A 17,116-nucleotide genomic window follows, 5' to 3' on the forward strand; every position below is an offset into this window, starting at 1 on the left:
ACTCACATACAATACCTTCAATTTCATGTTTACTAAAACTGGATCCAAACATGCAGTGGCCACGCGAGCAAAGAGATGATCCATCATCATTCACTCCATTGATCCAGATTTAAAAAAATATTTTGGTGGGCAAAAAGTATACAATCTGGAATAAAGTGCTGTTACACTAGACTACAGGGAAAACTGGCTTTACCTATAGCAAGCAGTCAGGGAAGTGATAACACTTTAAAATGGCTTATAGTCAGTAAAAATAAATGCATCACTTGGTTTGGCCTTGCCTGAAACAGCAGACTCACGAATAGAGATTTCCTACCTCAGCTTTCTTTGTCTTACAAATCCCATGTGATGCTGCCTTACAACACATAATGTAGACATAGGAAATGTATGTTCTTTTCCAGCTTCATGCTCAAGCTAGTCTATACAACCCACCTGGGAAATGTATACATTACATTATACAAAAGTCATTTAGGGTAACACTATACTTCAAAAGCTGAATCTTAAGAAACAATTATTATGCAAGCACCTTATTACCACTGCAGGCAACAGCTTGCCCTGCACGATTACATGGACACCAATGGCAATATTTAATGATGGGGATGAAGTCCACAGTCTACGCAATACTTCTCTCTACATACCCATAGACCTTACTAATTTCAGAGTGCTCTGTACAATGCAGGTATATCGGATCCCTTTCTGTAAGAGAAAACTTGCACACAGCAACGATACACACACAGTGTATTTCACCTTAACACACTACATGGATGTCTATAAGGTACTCTACAAACTAAATCTACTTAGAACATTATAGCACACGGGTGAAACTGATTTCTTCTGTCACATATGTTGTTATACAAATATATCTTCTGTAGAGATGTATCAGCTTCTGAACTTTAGCCTGAAAATTGGATGTTCAAGTTGTACAAAAAAACTTTGAAGCCATCTGATTCTCTCCACATCTAACAATGTAACACACCCATTTTTTTGGCATTAGATATGTATGTCGTAGATTATTGCTTAGAATAACATTCCTTTGTTATTTTTTTGGCTCCTCTGACTAATTCCTCCTTCATTTAGTTCAATCAAATTCCATTTGATTTACAAAAGGAAAATCTACTGTGTTGCCCTTCCAGAGATTTTTCTTTACTTCAAGACTAAAATGTGGTAGGCCTCTGTCCTCAGTTTGTAAGAATGACTTATGTCTTTGAGACAGACTTTACAATGGTCCTTTGATCTCAGGTGAGCAGTAAGTTAAAAGATTACTCATTACATCTTATCAGCAAAGCACTTTGGATACTTCTCTTGTGAAACAGGCAATGTATAATCATTTTATGTTTGCTGGGGAGGGGTTTAAGGAAGAAAATGCAAGAAAACTAATAATCCAGTTAATATGCTATAACTCCATATTGCCCATTAATTAATTTTTGCTTTAAAGTTTAACTGTCTGAACTTGAAATTCATGTAAGCAACTGATACTCTAAAATCATAACCAGTATAACAAGAACAGTTTATGGGTTTGTGTAATTGATATTGTTATTATATTTTACATTGAATTGTATATTATATTATATTATATTGAATTGTTATAATATTTTAATTTTTAGAAGTAATTTTATAGAGGGTTGCTGTTAAACTTGACTGTCTTCATGTTCAACATATCAACATGTTTTTGACAGAATTCAAGAAGACAGGATTTCGTAACCAATTCTTTTGAAAGGTACAACAACAGTCAGGAGAGACACAGCAGCAACCCACAGCTGGTTATTCTGTAGTATGAAAGGAGAAAGGTCCCTGGATGCTCACAGCAGTGATGTGTCCTGGCTCCTGAGCTGCTCTCACCACAGAAGCCAGGCATCCTCCCCTGTGGACGCTGACCACCTGCACAGCAAGGGGAATCACTTCAGCACAGCTTTTGTGAACTCAGTACTGAAGCTGTACTTCCCAGTCCCCGTCACTGGGGATGGAGGTCGAGGGAAGTGATTCTCTCCCGGTACTCTGCTCTTGTGAGATCCCACCTGGAATGCTGCACCCAGCTCTGGGGTCTTCAGCACAAGAAAGATGTGGACCTGTTGAAGTGGGTCCAGAGAAGGCCACTAAGTTGATCACAGGACTGCAGCATTTCTCCTATGAAGACAGAATGTAAATCTGGCATTCACACTGGAGAAGAGAAGGCTCCAAGGAGACCTTATAGCAGCTTCCACTACCTAAATGGGGACTAAAAGAGAGCTGGAGATGTACTTTTTACAAGTGGTGATGTGACAAAGGGAAATGGCCTTGATCTGAAAGAGATTAAGTTTAGATTAGATAGTAGGAAGTGATTGTCCACTTTGGGGATGATGAGGCACTGGCACAGGCTGCCCAGAAAAGCTGTGGATGCCACGTCCCTAGAAGTGTTCAAGACCAGGTTGGATCAGGCTCTGAGCAACCCGGTCTAGTGAAAGATGTCTCTGCCCATGGCAGGGGGCTTGGAAACAGATAGACTTTAAGGTCTGTTCCTACTGAAACCATTCTGTGATTCTATGATACGGGCCAAGTAACCTTGTCAGGAAAGTTCTCACACATTTCTCAGCTGAAATGGGGGCACGACAGCCTGTAGCTGGGATAACATCTCAAGTGTCCAAGCACCGGAGCCTGCTCCAGTTGCTTAGCTCTCAGTGAGAGTTTTTGAGGGTATTCCTAGAATCACACAGATTGGAACAAACCTTTATGTGTGCAGTGACAGCTGTCAATGATGTCTGCCAGTCAGAGACAACTCTTCATGTTATGTTGACTCACGTGCATGTAGTGTTATGACCAACTGAGAGACCAGACCACGTCCAGTCTTCAAAGACAGTACGGAAAAAAGAGTATGAAGGACGTTAATGCAAAATCCCGACTATATTGAAATCACAGAAACACTTCTACGAAAACACACGATACCTTTCAGCACCCGTTGCTCTCTCTCGGCTCCCGGAGAGATTGGGGTGCACGTGCCGTGCCCTGGCACCTCCTCTCCTCCCCACTGGCCCCGCCGGCGAACCGGGCGGGGTGCGGACGGCCGGGCAGTGCCCGGCTCGGTAGCCGGTCCCGCTCCGCCTCCGCAGTCCGGCGGCAGCAGCGGCAGCGAGCGCGGCCGGCGGGGTGAGTGCGAGAGGCACCGCGGGACCCCGCAGGGCGCCGGGACGGCCTCTGCCGGGGGCGGACAGGGGCTCCCGAGCCCCGGGGCCGCGGTTCCACGGGGACTCGGCTCGGTAGCACAGGACGTGCGGGGCACGGGGGCTCCCGCGGTCCTGCGCTTCCCGCCCGGGCTGGGAGCGGGAGGGGTCCCGCCCGTTCCCAGCTGTTCTTCAAGGTCGGACAGAGCCCTGCGGCAGCTGCTTCAGTTCCCTCCTGTCTTTAGTCCCAGCAGTAGGCCCCCCGGGACTGCAAAAGCCTCAAGCCAGGCCTTGGCAGGGAGCCCTGCCGCGCTGGGTAGGGAGAACTCCCCGGAACACCTCGCTCCGGAGGTAGTCGCGAAGGAGAGGGGCGTGCCGGCCCGGCGGTGCGGGAGCGGTGCGGGGGCATTGCCTCGGGCTGAGGGGCAGCGTGGGGGACTCCCGGTTTAACCTGAGATCACAGCCTTGCCTCTTCGCAGAGTCAGCAGAGTGAAGAGTTGGCAAAAAGCACGGAAGGTGACCGAAGAAAGAAAGGGTAAACTTATGTTCATGGGTAACTCCAAAGTTCATAGTTGGCAAATCATTGCTCTGTTACATTAAATGAGATTTTTACTGAGATAATCTCATCAATGATGATTGCTTAATATAGTGCAGAAATGGCAGAACTTGCAGGCTAAAGGATACCCTTCCACTCACAAGGCCCCATTCTTAAATTACCAAGACTTTGGCTTTAAATATTGAACATTGAACAGGAGTAACATCTGATTGATAATTTATTTAAGTGTTAGCATAGTTGGTATGCCAGAAATTACGTTTTCTTTTCTTATTAACAAGATTACATAGAAATTGAACATCCTTCTGAATAACACAGGGAGAACCCAAAAGAGTTCTGCATGTGGGAGTGGTTATCTTTAGACAACTCCTTCATCAAGTGGGAAAACAGCATGTAAGTGAGCCAATCAGTCCCCGGGTTTTAGAAAAAAAGGTATAATGGATCACTTCAGACCATGTCCTTTTGGTTCTCTGCTTTTGTAGGGCATGGAGGGTCAGGAACTGCCTTATGTGCTAGTTGATTGTATAGGAGAGAGGTATGGTGTATATGAAGACCATGTTGGATTTCTGAAAAAACATTTTAATCTCATCACCATGAAAGAATATCTTGAAAACAAGACGTTTCTCAGCAAGAAGATCAGAGCTATCTATATGTGGTATCACAGACCAGCTATTAATGAAGAGTTGCTCCAGAGCTTGCCTAACTTGAAGGTAGTTGCAAGTTCTGGAGTAGGAATAGATCACTTGGACCTGAAACTCCTCTCCAGCTATGGTGTGAAGGTGTCCAATACTCCATTTATTGTTTCCACTGACACTGCAGACATGGGGATGACTTTGATGTTGGCATCTGCCAGGAGACTTGTGGAAGGTAATAACTGAAATGGTCTTAGTCTTTTCATAGAAAAGATGACTTCAAAATATGCAGAAAATGTGTGCTGATGCAAAAGTAAGCTTAAAACTAGAAATATGGAAAATAGAGGTCAAGCAGAAAGTTAAAAACAAATCTGTCTTGTTGACAATAACTTGCATTCCATTTCCTAACCAGCATATTGGCAAGGTAGAGCTGTTTCTTCTTTGGACAGCCCTAAATTCAAGCCTCCTATCCCTCAACCCACAGCCACCTATTCATTGTACTTGTTCACTGCAGTCTTGCTTTTCAAGTTATAATAAAATGGGATTAAAAGAAGATATTTTCAAGGAGGCTTGAAGCTCATCTTTGCCAAGCTTCCATGTGTCTGAGTCATTATGAACAAGCTGTCCAGAAATCTGTCCACCATGCTCCGTGTTTCTTTTCCCTGCCAACCTTGGCGTATCTGAAAGGTAACTGCAAACTGGGTGGCCTTACTGCTGCTTTGGCCGTTCCTTCCTTTCCTCCTTGCCTGCCAAAGAGAGGCTGGGTATGTTTCTTTTCTAAGCAAGAAAGCGATTTCAGCAGTCATGTGTGCAGTGCAGCATTATTAACTTATTGTCCAGAAGCAGGATGACTATATATTACTGCTTCTGTGTTCCTGCTTTGTCCTACGATAAAAAGGGGGGAAAGGGAAGTAGCCTTCCCATGCTAGAACATACTGTATATGTCATTATTTTCTTTTTCCTCCGCCAAGGCCATGAGATGGCAGTTTCCCCTGACACAGAGTACTTCCCTGCTGACTGGTTGGGAACGGAGGTTTCTGGAGCGACCCTGGGGATCGTGGGAATGGGTGTGATTGGTTACAAAGTGGCTGAAAGAGCCAAAGCCTTCGAAATGAAGATTTTGTATCACAACAGAAGTCAGAGGTAAAGCTGGTTGCAGCTCCATGGCAACTCTATTTTGTCAGTGCTTTTATGTGTTATTTGTACTTTTCACTGTGCTTTCACTTTTTATGGTGCTCTTTATTTTAAGCGGCTAAGTACATACACTTGTTTCAAGATGGTCATTGATTTCACAATTTATACAGAAAAAAAGGCAGGAAGGAATGGGAGAGTTATATCTATCTCACTGTTCTCCCCATTAGTAAGGGCTCCCGAGTTCTTCCTGTCAGGGTGGTGACATTGCAATGGACTGAGGAAAGGAAAAAAACGGTGGGACTCAACTTCTGTGACTTAGGTGAGGCAGGGATTCAGGCAGAGACATCTCACTCTTCCAGAGCCACGTGACAATGAAGGGCCAGACTTGACAGTCTGTTTGCTGTCTTCTACATGAGGTGTGCGTGCCCTGTGTCCCTGTGCTCCCAGCAGGTCCATTTCGTTCTTTTCTTTTGTGGGAGTTTGATGAGAGCCAGCCAACCTCATCCTGATACAGATCAAGTGCACCAGCAGGTCCTGCAGTATGTGGTTTCAGTGAATCAGCACTGATGCACAGAGCAATCAGGCTGTTGCTGACATAGATTTGGGAAGATTTAACCCCTGCCCTGTCTTGTGTGTTGCCTTAGTAATTTTCACATGACTTACTTAAAGTACATAATTTTCACAAGACATCAGTCTTGGTTTAGGGTAGGAAAAGAATCCCCACTACAAGCAGAATTTTGACACAATTGCATTTGTTTTATCATTTATTCAGTGCATTTACATGATACCCATTGCTTACTTTCCATCCCCACAGATGTAGTACTGCACGTTTGTGTACAGTTCACTCAGTATCGTAGGAAATAGCTTGACCTTTGTCTTTACTGAATTTTAGTCAGATACCCAGCTAACTGCTTTGCACTACAAAGCTAAGATAATAAAGAACCATTTTTCTCTACTGGTGATTTGATCTTTCCCTTTTTTCTTGCTACTGCAGTTTAATTTTGGGATTTTCCCCCCAGAAAAAAGGAAGAAGAAAGTGCCATTGGAGCTGTTTACTGTAAGAAGATAGATTATTTGCTCCAGCAGTCAGACTTTGTGTTGCTGGCTGTGAACCTAACTCCACAGACACACAAACTGATTGGGAAGAGGGAGCTGGAGCTGATGAAACCTACCGCTACTCTCATTAATATCAGCAGAGGTAAAGTGCAGAATAAACAAATCTGCATTAAGGTTTCCTGTTATGACATGTCCAGGGAAAACCTCTAATAAAGGGTCGGTCCCTCTGAAATTTTCCATAAATTCTCTGATTACTAGTTTATTTAGATGCCCGTGGTCATATTTCAGTAAAACATTTAAGTGTTCCCATAATAATGAAAAAGTAGGTCTCTGGAATGTTAGTGAGCTTGGAGTGTTAGAACCTCATGTATTTATATAAGCCCCTACTTAAGCCTTTTATTTCTTTAACGCAGTGTTGTTGCTAACATATATTAGGGTGGCACAGCCTACTCTGAAGCCTGGCGCTTCATGTTGCTAATTCCCTGATGCACGCACCCAAGCTTCCTCCTCCCACTCCACCCCACTCTGCTGCTGCTTCTTCACTGTTCTCCACTGTGCCTGCTCTGCTGTTTCCTGACCACTGTGCCCAAAAGAATGCTGAGATAACAGTACAGAACATGAAAATAAACATATCCTTCTTACTGTGACCCAGGTCTGGTAGTGGATCAGGATGCATTAGTGGAAGCTCTTCAAAATAAAGTTATTAAGGCAGCTGCTCTGGATGTGACATATCCTGAACCTTTGCCAAGGTAGGACATGCATTTAAGTTTAATATAAAAGAGTATGTGATGTTCAAAATGAGTAAAATTTTGTGAGCATGTGAGAAGTTGCATAATTTTGTTTGTAGGAGTACATGATGTGTGTGCACTAGTCCTGCTTAAACCATGTCCCTATTCCTTCTGTTCCAGACAAAAAAAAAATTCACACTCACTCATTTGGAGGATTTGTTGCATAAAACCCCAGCAAGCCTGGCAGCACTTTGAACTGCTCTGAGTATTGCTTGGGTTATGCAATTGGTTTTGTTTTATTTTTAATTATTATTTTACATATTTTCACCTGCCTGCAGGTGATGAAACACCTGATGAAACAGGTGATGAGTGTGCTGTGAGTGACTAGCTCAGTATTTCTTTTCCTCTCCCAGGGATCATCCCTTGTTAAAGATGAAGAATGTTATAATAACTCCTCACATCGGAAGTGCTACCAAGAAGACACGCTGGGTTATGATGGAGGAAATGGCAGAAAGCATAGAGGCAGGCCTGGCGGGTCTTCCTATCCCTCATGAGGTGCTGCATTAAAGCGGCTTGCACTTAGTGTCAATGCCATCAGTGCGGAAACAGTAATGTGATCATTTTTGTGTAATTACCCCACAAGTGGTATTCAGATAAAATGTATAAAGCATAGGTTTATTTAAATATCCAACGGCGATTCTGCAGTGAAAACTGCTCTATTTTGTATTGATCTTCAATGGAAAACTCGACAGCCCAAAGTCTTGCCTCAGTGTCATGTATTTTTCTCGCATTCCCTTACAATTGCCCAGCGATGCAGCCGCGAATTGAAAGATACGTAAATCGTTGTCTTGAGCCACCTGGCACAGCCACAAGAGCAGCCAGCGTGTCGGAGCGTCTCTTCCCGCTGCTCCAGCAGCAATCCCGGCCTTTGGATGCGCTTTCCCTCCCCGGGCCAAAGTGCCGAAGATCCGAACCTGTGTACAGGCTTTCAGTGGGTGCGAGCCTTGCTCAGCCTAAGGGCGGCTCGGCCTCTCTCCCTCCTTCCCTCTCCCGCTTCCTGACCTCCCTCTCCGGGCCCGGCCGGCACAACCACAGGGCCTCCGTGCCGACAGGGGGAGCCGCAGCCGGAGCTGAGGCCGGAGCTCCGCGCGCCGGGCCGTGCCGGGCCGTGCCGGGCCGTGCCGGGCCGTGCCGGGCCGTGCCGGGCCGTGCCGGGCCGTGCCGGGCCGTGCCGGGCCGTGCCGGGCCGGGGGACAAGGCAGCAATGTGGGGCGCCCGGGCAGTCGCGGTGCCGCGGTGGTGCCGGGCCCTGCACAGCTCCGCCGCCCTGGGCGGTCCCAGGAACCTTCTGCGGAAAATGCTCCGCAAGAACAAGTAGGTGCGGGGCCGGCGGGAGCGGGGCCCTCCCGGGGTGGGGGGCCCTCCCGGGGTGGGTTGTGGGCGCTGGAACTAGGGAGGGGACAAGGCTCTGGGGCTCGGGGCCCTCCTGCGGCCCCGGTGGCGCGGAGGCGAGAGACATCTGCCGCACGGGCAGCGCCTCCAGAGCCGTGCGGCTCTTCTGGCCAGGGCGCTACAGTGTTACGCCGAGTGACCACTGATACCAGCTGGTCGGCAGCGGCTGAGCGTGTGCCCAGGTGGTCACAAAGACTAGTGGCATCCTGGCCTGTATCAGCAATGGTGTGTCCTGCCGGACCAGGACAGTGATTGTCCCTCTGTACTCTGGTGAGGTCACACCTCGAGTGCTGTATCCAGTTCTGGGCCTCAGTACAAAAAAGACTTTGAGGTGCTGGAGCGTGTCCAGAGAAGGTCATCTGTGCAGGGTCTGGAGCAGAAGTCCTATGAGGAGTAGCTGAGGGAGACGGGGGTGTTTAGTCTCGAGAAAAGGGGACTCAGAGGGGACCTTATTGTTCTCTACAACTGCCTGAAAGGAGACTGTGGCCAGATGGGGGTCAGTCTCTCTTCGCAGGTAACAACTGACAGGAGAAGAGGAAATGTCCTCTTAGTTGCACTGAGGGAGATTTAGATTGGATATTTAGAGAAATTTTGTCACTGAAAGGGAAGAAAGGTCAAGCAATGGAACAGGATCCCCAGGAAAGTAGTGTAATCACTGTCCCTGGAAGTGTTCAGAAAACATGTGGACGTGGTGCTTAGAGACATGGTTTAGTGCTGGATTTGGCAGTTATGGGTTAATAGTGAGATGATCTTAGCTGTATTTTCCAACCTTAATGATTCTATGCATCTAAAGAAGCCTCAGAGCTGTTGCTTTCCACCCCTTTGCTGTCTGTGTGCAGTGTCAGCTGTGGATGGGAAGCATTGTTCCCCACACCCCAGCTGTAGGGACAGCTACTTACCTGAGAACCTGGGTGTTGTGGTGTGCTTTCAGGCAGGTGGAATATTAATTGCACAGGGAATCCTTGTTTCTCTGAGCTGCTGAAAGGCTGATTTCCTTTGCTTTTCCCAAAAGAAAGAAGTTCTGGTATGACAGCCCTACCCTGGGATCGCAAACGGTAAGTGCAAACTCTCAAGGCAATGTGTTCCTCTATGTCAGGAGGAACAAACATGTGCTTTTGCCATGGATTCTAACTTTGGGAAAAGCATTTTCTAATGGAGAGATGGCAGGATTTTGTGAACAAACAGTAGGGCTCCAGTTTGACTGTGACATGCCAGGATTGCCATCAAGAGAAGCCATTTGTCTCCCCATGGCTGTTTCCTCTTCTGTGCTGATTTTTCATCTTTGCCAGCATCAATGGTCTCTTGCACACTCCTCAGTACTGATCCAGACTAAAACTTCTACGAGCTTAGTTTAGTGACATTTTTTTTAATATTTGGTTTTTCAAACAAGCAAAGTTTTTCAGTCGATACATGCTGTATTTGAGAAAACAGATCTATGGAGCTTCATAACTTGCTACAAAATACAAAAGAAACATGAGAAACTTTGACTCTAGTACACAAATGTCAAAGATTTTGTGGACAGAAATACTCTTTATTGAAACGCTTGATACACAGCACCTATATAAAGCCATCACAGCTGCAATAATTACATAAGAGCATACTTAGTAAAATGCATGAAACTGTATATAGTTGCCTAATACAAATGTGTAACTACTGATTAATGTGTTGTTTGTTTCTTTTTAAAGTTGTATAAACCAACCAAGTTGGACGTTTTAACGAAAAATAACCTGACAAAAACCAGGAAAGATAACATGCGCTGCAGAGTCTTGAATGGTCTTATTCATAAAGCTGTGTTAGAGATGGCGACTACCTGTGAAGTCAGTCAAGAATTTTGTGATCTCAAGCTGGAAATCTGCAAGGCAAGTGCCAAAGCCACAGCTTGTGGTGAGCCACTCTGATTACACTGTAAAGTTGACATGGACATGCCAAAGGAGCTCCCATGGGTGTTGTGATATGTGCAAGAGGAGTTTTACTGCGTTGGTTCTGATGTGGCAGAGTGTAGCAAGATCAGGCTCTGGGGTACAGACTAGGAGAGCTTTGCCACTCCTGGCTTAGGAGACCTCTAATGCAAATGCAGCTTAGGCCAACTAAATGGTGATTCTCCTGGTATGACTTCTTTTTTTCTCTTACTCAGACATAAACTCATTGCCTTGCCTTTTCAGAAGGAGGAGTCTGATTTTACCAACATAAGTGTGTCTTTCTAAAAGTCTTTTCTTCTTGCAGATGTGAGAGAGTTGTTACCTCCTTGTGTCACTCACCAGTGACATTACAGGCAGAAGACCTAAAGTGATGCATGAGATTAGTTAAAACAAAAGGACAAGCCTAGGAAAATGTCATTGTCAAGCAAGATCTGAGAAAGAATTGAGATTTGTATGTAATTGTAGCTAGAGGTGTCATAATTTGTGGATTTCAAAAGGGAGTTAGAGCTCTGATACAGGAACTAAGTCAGTCTCCACATTCTTGTTTATTGTCTGTAGTTTTTATCTTATACATTTGCCTTTCTGTAAAGATTAAATTATACAAGTGTTAGGCTTAAAATTTTGGTGGACTTAGCTTTGATATTAGAAACATGGAAGAAAACTGGTACCTCATAGCTGCATCTGACAAAAGGTTTGTCATTCATGACTGAAATAGGTATTTTTGACAGCTGAATTCATTCTGTTGTCAGACCAGTGATCAAAATTACATGGGCAAGATGAGTCTTTTGGCTCTTTATGTGCCGTATCCTTCAGAGAGAATTTCCGTCTCTCTAGGGCTTTGAGGATTGCTTGTCTGACTCTGATCATGTCTGCACGTGAAAATGCTGGCTGGTATGGGCAAGGCACAGCACTTTCAGGAGGCATTGCTGTAAATTAAACAACTTAAAACATGAGAGAGGGAAGGAAACAGCCTTCTTGCCAATACAATACAGATTTTATGGCTGCATAGTGTTTGTGGTGCACTGGAACATGGCTGGGAATAAATCAGTCCTGCTTTACTCATGAACTGATTCTGGTCTGATATCATTACTTCTGTTATAAAAAGAAATTTTCTAGTAGGTTTTCTGCAATCCATCAGAGACTTTGTTGTATATGAAGTCTGTGTGTGTATAATTTTAAAGATAGATTTGCCTTTTGGTAGGTGTCCCTGTCATCCAACTTTTCAGCATGTCGTGTGTACTGGAACCCTGCTTCCACTATGGAGAAGGAAAGTCACGTTGAAAGTGTGCTGCGGAAGAGTGCTCCACGTCTACGGTACTGCTGTGGGATAGACAGGCCACTGCCTTAATCCAGAGCCATTTATTAAGTACCATTCTTAAGTGTTTCTGACCTGACTTATTATGATGCTTTAGGTTTTTAGTTACTTGGAGTAGAGTGTCTCCTGTGATGAGGCTCCCAGGGAAGGGTGGCTGTGTTAGACCAGCTGTGTTTCCTGGAGCATGGCTGGCTTAGTTGGCTTCTGTGCTTTCCCAGGGCTGCAGTGGGCTGAGCAGAAAGCAAGAGGAGTCTGGGTGAGGGTTCACTCCATTATTGTGGTGTTGGTAGCTGGACAGGCTGTGCAGGACAGTAGCCCAGAATGGGATGCTGCACAAAGGACTGGCAACTGCAAGGATCTCCTTGCAGATTCACTGGGCAGTTCTGACCACTAGGGATGATATGGGCCTCCAGAAAGGATGACCACTATTACAAAAATTGTTCACAATACTGGCAAAAAAAAGAAAAAAAAAATCAGAATGCTACCATGTATTGTGATGCTTTTGCCCATTTTTCCAACAGAGTCCAGTGAGTCTTCAGGGTTATCATTGAGATTTTTGTCTCTTTCTCCCTTTCCTTGGCTTCCCCTCTGCTATCCAGCCTGAACTTCTGCTGGAAGTTCAGGACTTCACCCATGTGGCATAGAAGCATACTTGTAAAGCTATTTCCTTTCTCCCTGTTTCCCTAAGCTTTGTAATTCCTGCTCCAGCATAATGCTCTCTTCTACTCCACAGCTTCCACTCTTTGAGAAGGAAAGTTGCTGGCTGGGAAGAAGACAAGGGGAGCCCTGTCAGTCCTTCCTGCAGATACCATGTAGGATAAGTTGTCTTGCCCTGCTCTGAGGGCTCTATCCTCCGCTTCTCTTATCCCTAGAGTGGGGATAAGGATACCAAATGAAGTGGGGAAAGACCTGTGCCAGCCTACGTATATAGATACAGACAAGCTTAATACCATCAATACTCAGTTGGATCTGCAGCCAGTAGTTTTTGTATACTATACATTTGAAGTTGGGGTTCTGCAGTGGTGTACTGCTTAGCACTAACCTGAATAGCTCCCCATCAGCCTGTAAGTTTTGCAAGCCATATCTTTAAATGTACAGTACTGCTGGATTTAATTTAACACCGTTTACTTGTCCTGGAGATGCTATAGTGATACTCATGCTGGTGAATGCTGTATTTTTGCCAGGTATCTTCTGAAGAGTCAGCAGATTGTAGGAAATGTACCCCCAGTAGTATTTATAAAAGACAAAGAAGCTGCAGCTGTGAAAGAGGTAATTCTAATCTTTGACTTAATGTACAAATATGGTGACTTAGGAGAGAGCTGATAATTTAGTTGCTCTACCAATTTACATTAAAAATCAGTCTTTCTCTATAGTTGCAAAGCATTTTAACAAACAATCTTGAGTAAGGTTGATGCTTACATAACATGTAGAAGAATTGTAGGCTGTATCATTAGGCCAATGAAGAAATTCTAAAAAATTAAATTACCATTTTAAGGAATAATATAGGGTTGCCTGGTGTACATGATTATAGAAACGAGGTTGGAGGAGCTGTTTTCCACATTTTAAATGTTACGTGTTTTTAAGATTCAATTGAATAGCCAGTGATTCCCACCCCCCTCCCCCCGTATCTTTTTCCATCTGTGAATTGTTAAAATGTTTCTAGAAAAGTGCAGGTCTTTGGATAGGGAATAGGAAATATAAGCTTACTTATACTACATTTATTCCCTTCACTTTTAAAATTGCCTTTACTATTTCATGTTTCCTGTCAAGGTGTTGATAGTTTCACCTAGTTGACATGTTACTAGAATAATGATGTTTCCTAGGAATTTGCTGTCATTGGGACTGTGAAGTGAGATCTCTAAAACATTGAGATTTCCAGCAGAGAAAGATGACACCAATGAGTAGAATTTAATGAGAAATGTCTCCTCAAGCTGTTGATGTGAACAGAAGTTGAAAAGAGCATGTTCACATTTCTGTGCCTCAATGTTCCTTATTATTTATAATAGAGTTACTGTTACAGCCAATTACTATTAGAGACTTACGGGCTCCTGCAGTGTGCATGACCAGAGCTGGAAGGGATAAAAAGAAATTTTAGGTTCTCTAGAAGTACAGTGAACTGCTTGAATTTTCTGTGGTCAGAAAAATTCTGAGTTTCAAAGAAGGCAAGTAAAAGCCCTCCTTATATCACTTCTGTCAGGGAATGACACTGGGAGGCACTTGGATCATTTTCTCCCACTTTCCAGTTTGTCAGATATATGTCAACCACAGATTCAAGTAACACAGCTGAACTTGATTTTTAAGTATTATGAGTCAGGGAAAAAGCATCCAAATAAACTCTTAGAATAATATACTGAATTAGAAGGGAATTAATGTAAAGAAAAGCTGAAATAATTTCAAATGAGAGTACATTTTCACAATGGTGTACAGACTGTAATCACTGGATATACTAGATCTGCAGCATTTACTGTTTAGGTGCCATATTAAACGGGAGCTGGGAGTGCCATACTTGCATGTAAGAGAAATGCAGACTCAAAGAAAGGGAGAGGAAATGAAAAAAATCTCACTCTAAGGATGTAATGGAAAAGGATTTGCAAGACTGAGGTAAGATCAAAATAAACCAAAAATTGCATATGTCAGACAATCCCTAGCCAAGGGTTCATAATGCACATAAGGCAAAAACTTTGTAGGAATCTCTGGATGCATTACACTATTTGACAAAAACATCCCAGGCAAGAAGTATAAGCAATTCCATGTAAATGAAGGAAAAGGCTGTTTTGAAGTGGTTTTGCTAAATATTCCAATCATAGAAAAGAACATATTTGCTGTTAGATACTTGTCTGTTTCTTGTGTAGCTATGAACAAAGTAGATTTAATACAGGATCCTTAATATGTGTTGCTTTCACTTGTTTACAGGTCGAGGACTTACTGGCAGTTGCTAATTTTGGACCTCCAGAAGAAGAAGAAACACCTCAAAATGATTCCAGGTGGGCTTTTTGATTCAGAATCGTGTAAGTGTCCATTTTCATCTCTGTTGGCCAACTTAAATTGGGTATTATTTGACATAAGAGAAAGTATATTTGAGTTAGATGTGTACATTGTTATTTGCAGACCCAATACTTGTTCTGGTGTTAATATCTTAATTTTTATGAGGGAAATATATGTAGAATTTCTAAGATTTCAAGACTTGATGTGTTTATGATATTCAAAATTTTAAAAATGCTCTGCAGCTGTAATATTTGTTTCTTGCTGGTAATTATCTCATGAGGATGAAAACTCTGCATTTACCATTATGGCTCTATTTGTCCACTTTTTTCTGATACAAGGTTGGTTTGTTTTACTGGATTGCAAGTTTACTGACAGATCTCCCTAAGTTAATTTAACATTCTTCTGTGAGGGATTTTTGCTTATTGAGAGATAGGGCTGAACAACCTATTGGAATGTGGTTCTATGGACTGGATTCTCTCAAAGCCAAGAGCCTTTGCACTTATGTGCTGCAGTCTGTTGGTAGGAATGCCTTCTGTGCCTCCGTATCTCACAGGATGGTTCATCAAGTGCGAATCAGAAATAACTTCCTGTGGAAAGTCATTGCTGTGACAGATCTCCAAAAGGGCACCTAACATCCTCTTCTGTGTCTTGGGGAAATAGTCAAGTCTAGCATAAGGTCTCACATCGCTCTGATGTGTTTTGGGCACAGGCTGTTGCTTCTCACTTCTTGGAAGAGCTGGGAGAACTCTTGAGTTTCTTGGGGCTCCCAGGTCCAGTGCTCACGTGTGTACACCTTTTCACAGAGACAAGCAGTTTCATCTGGCATGTTGTTGCTTTATTGGCTTTCTCCCATTAAATCTGTTGAAACAGTATCTCCTTGGACTTGTGATATGGTGGTATCTCTTCTTCTGTAACATAGGGAACACAGGGCATTAATAAAGTCAAACTGAAAAGTCCTGGGGTTTTTTTTATGTTGCTCAAGTTGTCAAAAATAGCATTACTCTTTGAAATATGTGTAGGGAAAAAAACCCCAAACCAATACTTGTTTTCTTTCCCACAGTAAACTGTTCTCTTCAACAACTCAATCTTCAGATTCACCCATGCGGCCTAATCTGTTTGGTATTGATCATGAACTGCTGAATAAACAGATAATGGACTATAAAAAAACGAAAGTGTCAAGACATGTAGAAAGCACTGCCTGGACAGAGAAACAGGAGCAGCAGGTTTCTAAGATTCAAAAGGAAATGAAAAAGAAAAAAACAAGGAATCCTCCTGATGATGATGACATTACACCACAGAAACACTTACTGGACAGATATGAAGCTGATTACTGGGATGATAACACTGAGTCAGTCTCAGACTATGAGCTACAGGATGAATTACAGGAAGAGGAGAATGAATTGGAGGTGGATGATGGCAAAACTTTAAATCAGTCTACTGATAAACTGAAATGAAGTGAAAAAGCCACTCCCTTCAAAATGGAGGCCGCCAAAAGCAAAAAAAAGGATGACTGCCATAGAGTCTGAAAGATTTATTTTGTACTGCCTGTTTACCATTTCCTCATTCAAACGAATAGATTTGCCACATGTGATGAAGTTTGCTAGCATAAAGTACGCTATTAGTGACGTTCTGTTAAGCAGCCTTCAAGCTGCTGCAGTTGAGGGATTTTGAACTAGAGAACACTTTTGTAATAAAATATACCCATTGCAGCACTGAGTTAAAACTTCCTGCAGTTGTGTTGATCATTTCCAATAAAATGGTTTCTATGTTGCAATAATTTCTTATTTTTAGTGACCTTGATAAAAATTATCACAAAGTGATGGTGTCTTGGTGTCTGTCATTCTGTGATCAGGAAGGAAGAGGGAAGCAGAATAATGACAGTGGTTCTCAGACTTAATCACACAAAGACCAGGGTCTTTTCTAGAGGACCAGTCTAATGGAAGAACTCTTTCTACAAGAAACTTGAAGTTATGGCCAATAAAGTTATAAACAGGAAAGAAAATTAATTTATAGTTGTGCAAGGGGAACTGCACTCAGAAAAAAAATGAAGAACTGTTTATCTATTGGGTAAAATCAGGCAAAGCATTGACTGTGACTTAAAAAAATGTATTAACAACTTGAAAAGCAGAGAAAGAGCAGCAGGGAAGAATGTCCCAGAAACAGATTTGAAAATGAATAGGGAATTGCATAAAAGGCAACAAACTTTCTGAC

The 17,116-nt window shown here is 43.3% G+C and overlaps 2 protein-coding genes across 4 annotated transcripts; both read left to right on the top strand.

The window, feature by feature from the left end:
- The first annotated feature begins 3,029 nt into the window (after positions 1-3,029).
- Positions 3,030-7,992, top strand: LOC146441461 (uncharacterized). 2 transcript variants are annotated; one of them, XM_085051740.1, is made up of 7 exons: positions 3,068-3,117; positions 3,611-3,666; positions 4,167-4,551; positions 5,288-5,459; positions 6,470-6,648; positions 7,159-7,255; positions 7,648-7,992. In XM_085051740.1, the coding sequence occupies exons 3-7, from the start codon at positions 4,170-4,172 to the stop codon at positions 7,799-7,801; spliced, it is 984 nt and encodes a 327-aa protein (XP_084907866.1). In that variant the 5' UTR covers positions 3,068-3,117; positions 3,611-3,666; positions 4,167-4,169; the 3' UTR covers positions 7,802-7,992. The 2 variants fall into 2 exon arrangements, with proteins under 2 accessions (XP_084907867.1, XP_084907866.1); XM_085051741.1 differs by lacking the exon at positions 3,611-3,666 and having other exon boundaries at positions 3,030-3,117.
- Positions 7,993-8,437: 445 nt separating this feature from the next.
- RBFA (ribosome binding factor A) lies at positions 8,438-16,725 on the top strand. Of its 2 annotated transcripts, XM_085051738.1 has the most exons (7): positions 8,438-8,608; positions 9,699-9,741; positions 10,372-10,545; positions 11,807-11,919; positions 13,105-13,189; positions 14,834-14,904; positions 15,966-16,725. In XM_085051738.1, the coding sequence occupies exons 1-7, from the start codon at positions 8,499-8,501 to the stop codon at positions 16,357-16,359; spliced, it is 990 nt and encodes a 329-aa protein (XP_084907864.1). In that variant the 5' UTR covers positions 8,438-8,498; the 3' UTR covers positions 16,360-16,725. The 2 variants fall into 2 exon arrangements, with proteins under 2 accessions (XP_084907864.1, XP_084907865.1); XM_085051739.1 differs by lacking the exon at positions 10,372-10,545.
- The last annotated feature ends 391 nt before the right edge of the window (positions 16,726-17,116 follow it).

The sequence above is a fragment of the Lichenostomus cassidix genome, chromosome 2, assembly GCF_008360975.1.
Source record: "Lichenostomus cassidix isolate B80296 chromosome 2, HeHo_3.0, whole genome shotgun sequence".
Classification (NCBI taxonomy): Eukaryota; Metazoa; Chordata; class Aves; order Passeriformes; family Meliphagidae; genus Lichenostomus; species Lichenostomus cassidix.

Bases quoted from the DNA above. Each gene is read 5' to 3' on its own strand.
- LOC146441461 (XM_085051741.1), top strand. From the start codon at position 4,170: ATGGAGGGTCAGGAACTGCCTTATGTGCTAGTTGATTGTATAGGAGAG. The intron at 4,552-5,287 runs GTAATAACTGAA...TCCTCCGCCAAG, and splicing joins TGCCAGGAGACTTGTGGAAG to GCCATGAGATGGCAGTTTCC. The intron at 6,649-7,158 runs GTAAAGTGCAGA...ACTGTGACCCAG, and splicing joins TCTCATTAATATCAGCAGAG to GTCTGGTAGTGGATCAGGAT.
- RBFA (XM_085051738.1), top strand. From the start codon at position 8,499: ATGTGGGGCGCCCGGGCAGTCGCGGTGCCGCGGTGGTGCCGGGCCCTG. The intron at 8,609-9,698 runs GTAGGTGCGGGG...TTTTCCCAAAAG, and splicing joins AAAATGCTCCGCAAGAACAA to AAAGAAGTTCTGGTATGACA. The intron at 11,920-13,104 runs GTACTGCTGTGG...TATTTTTGCCAG, and splicing joins AAGAGTGCTCCACGTCTACG to GTATCTTCTGAAGAGTCAGC.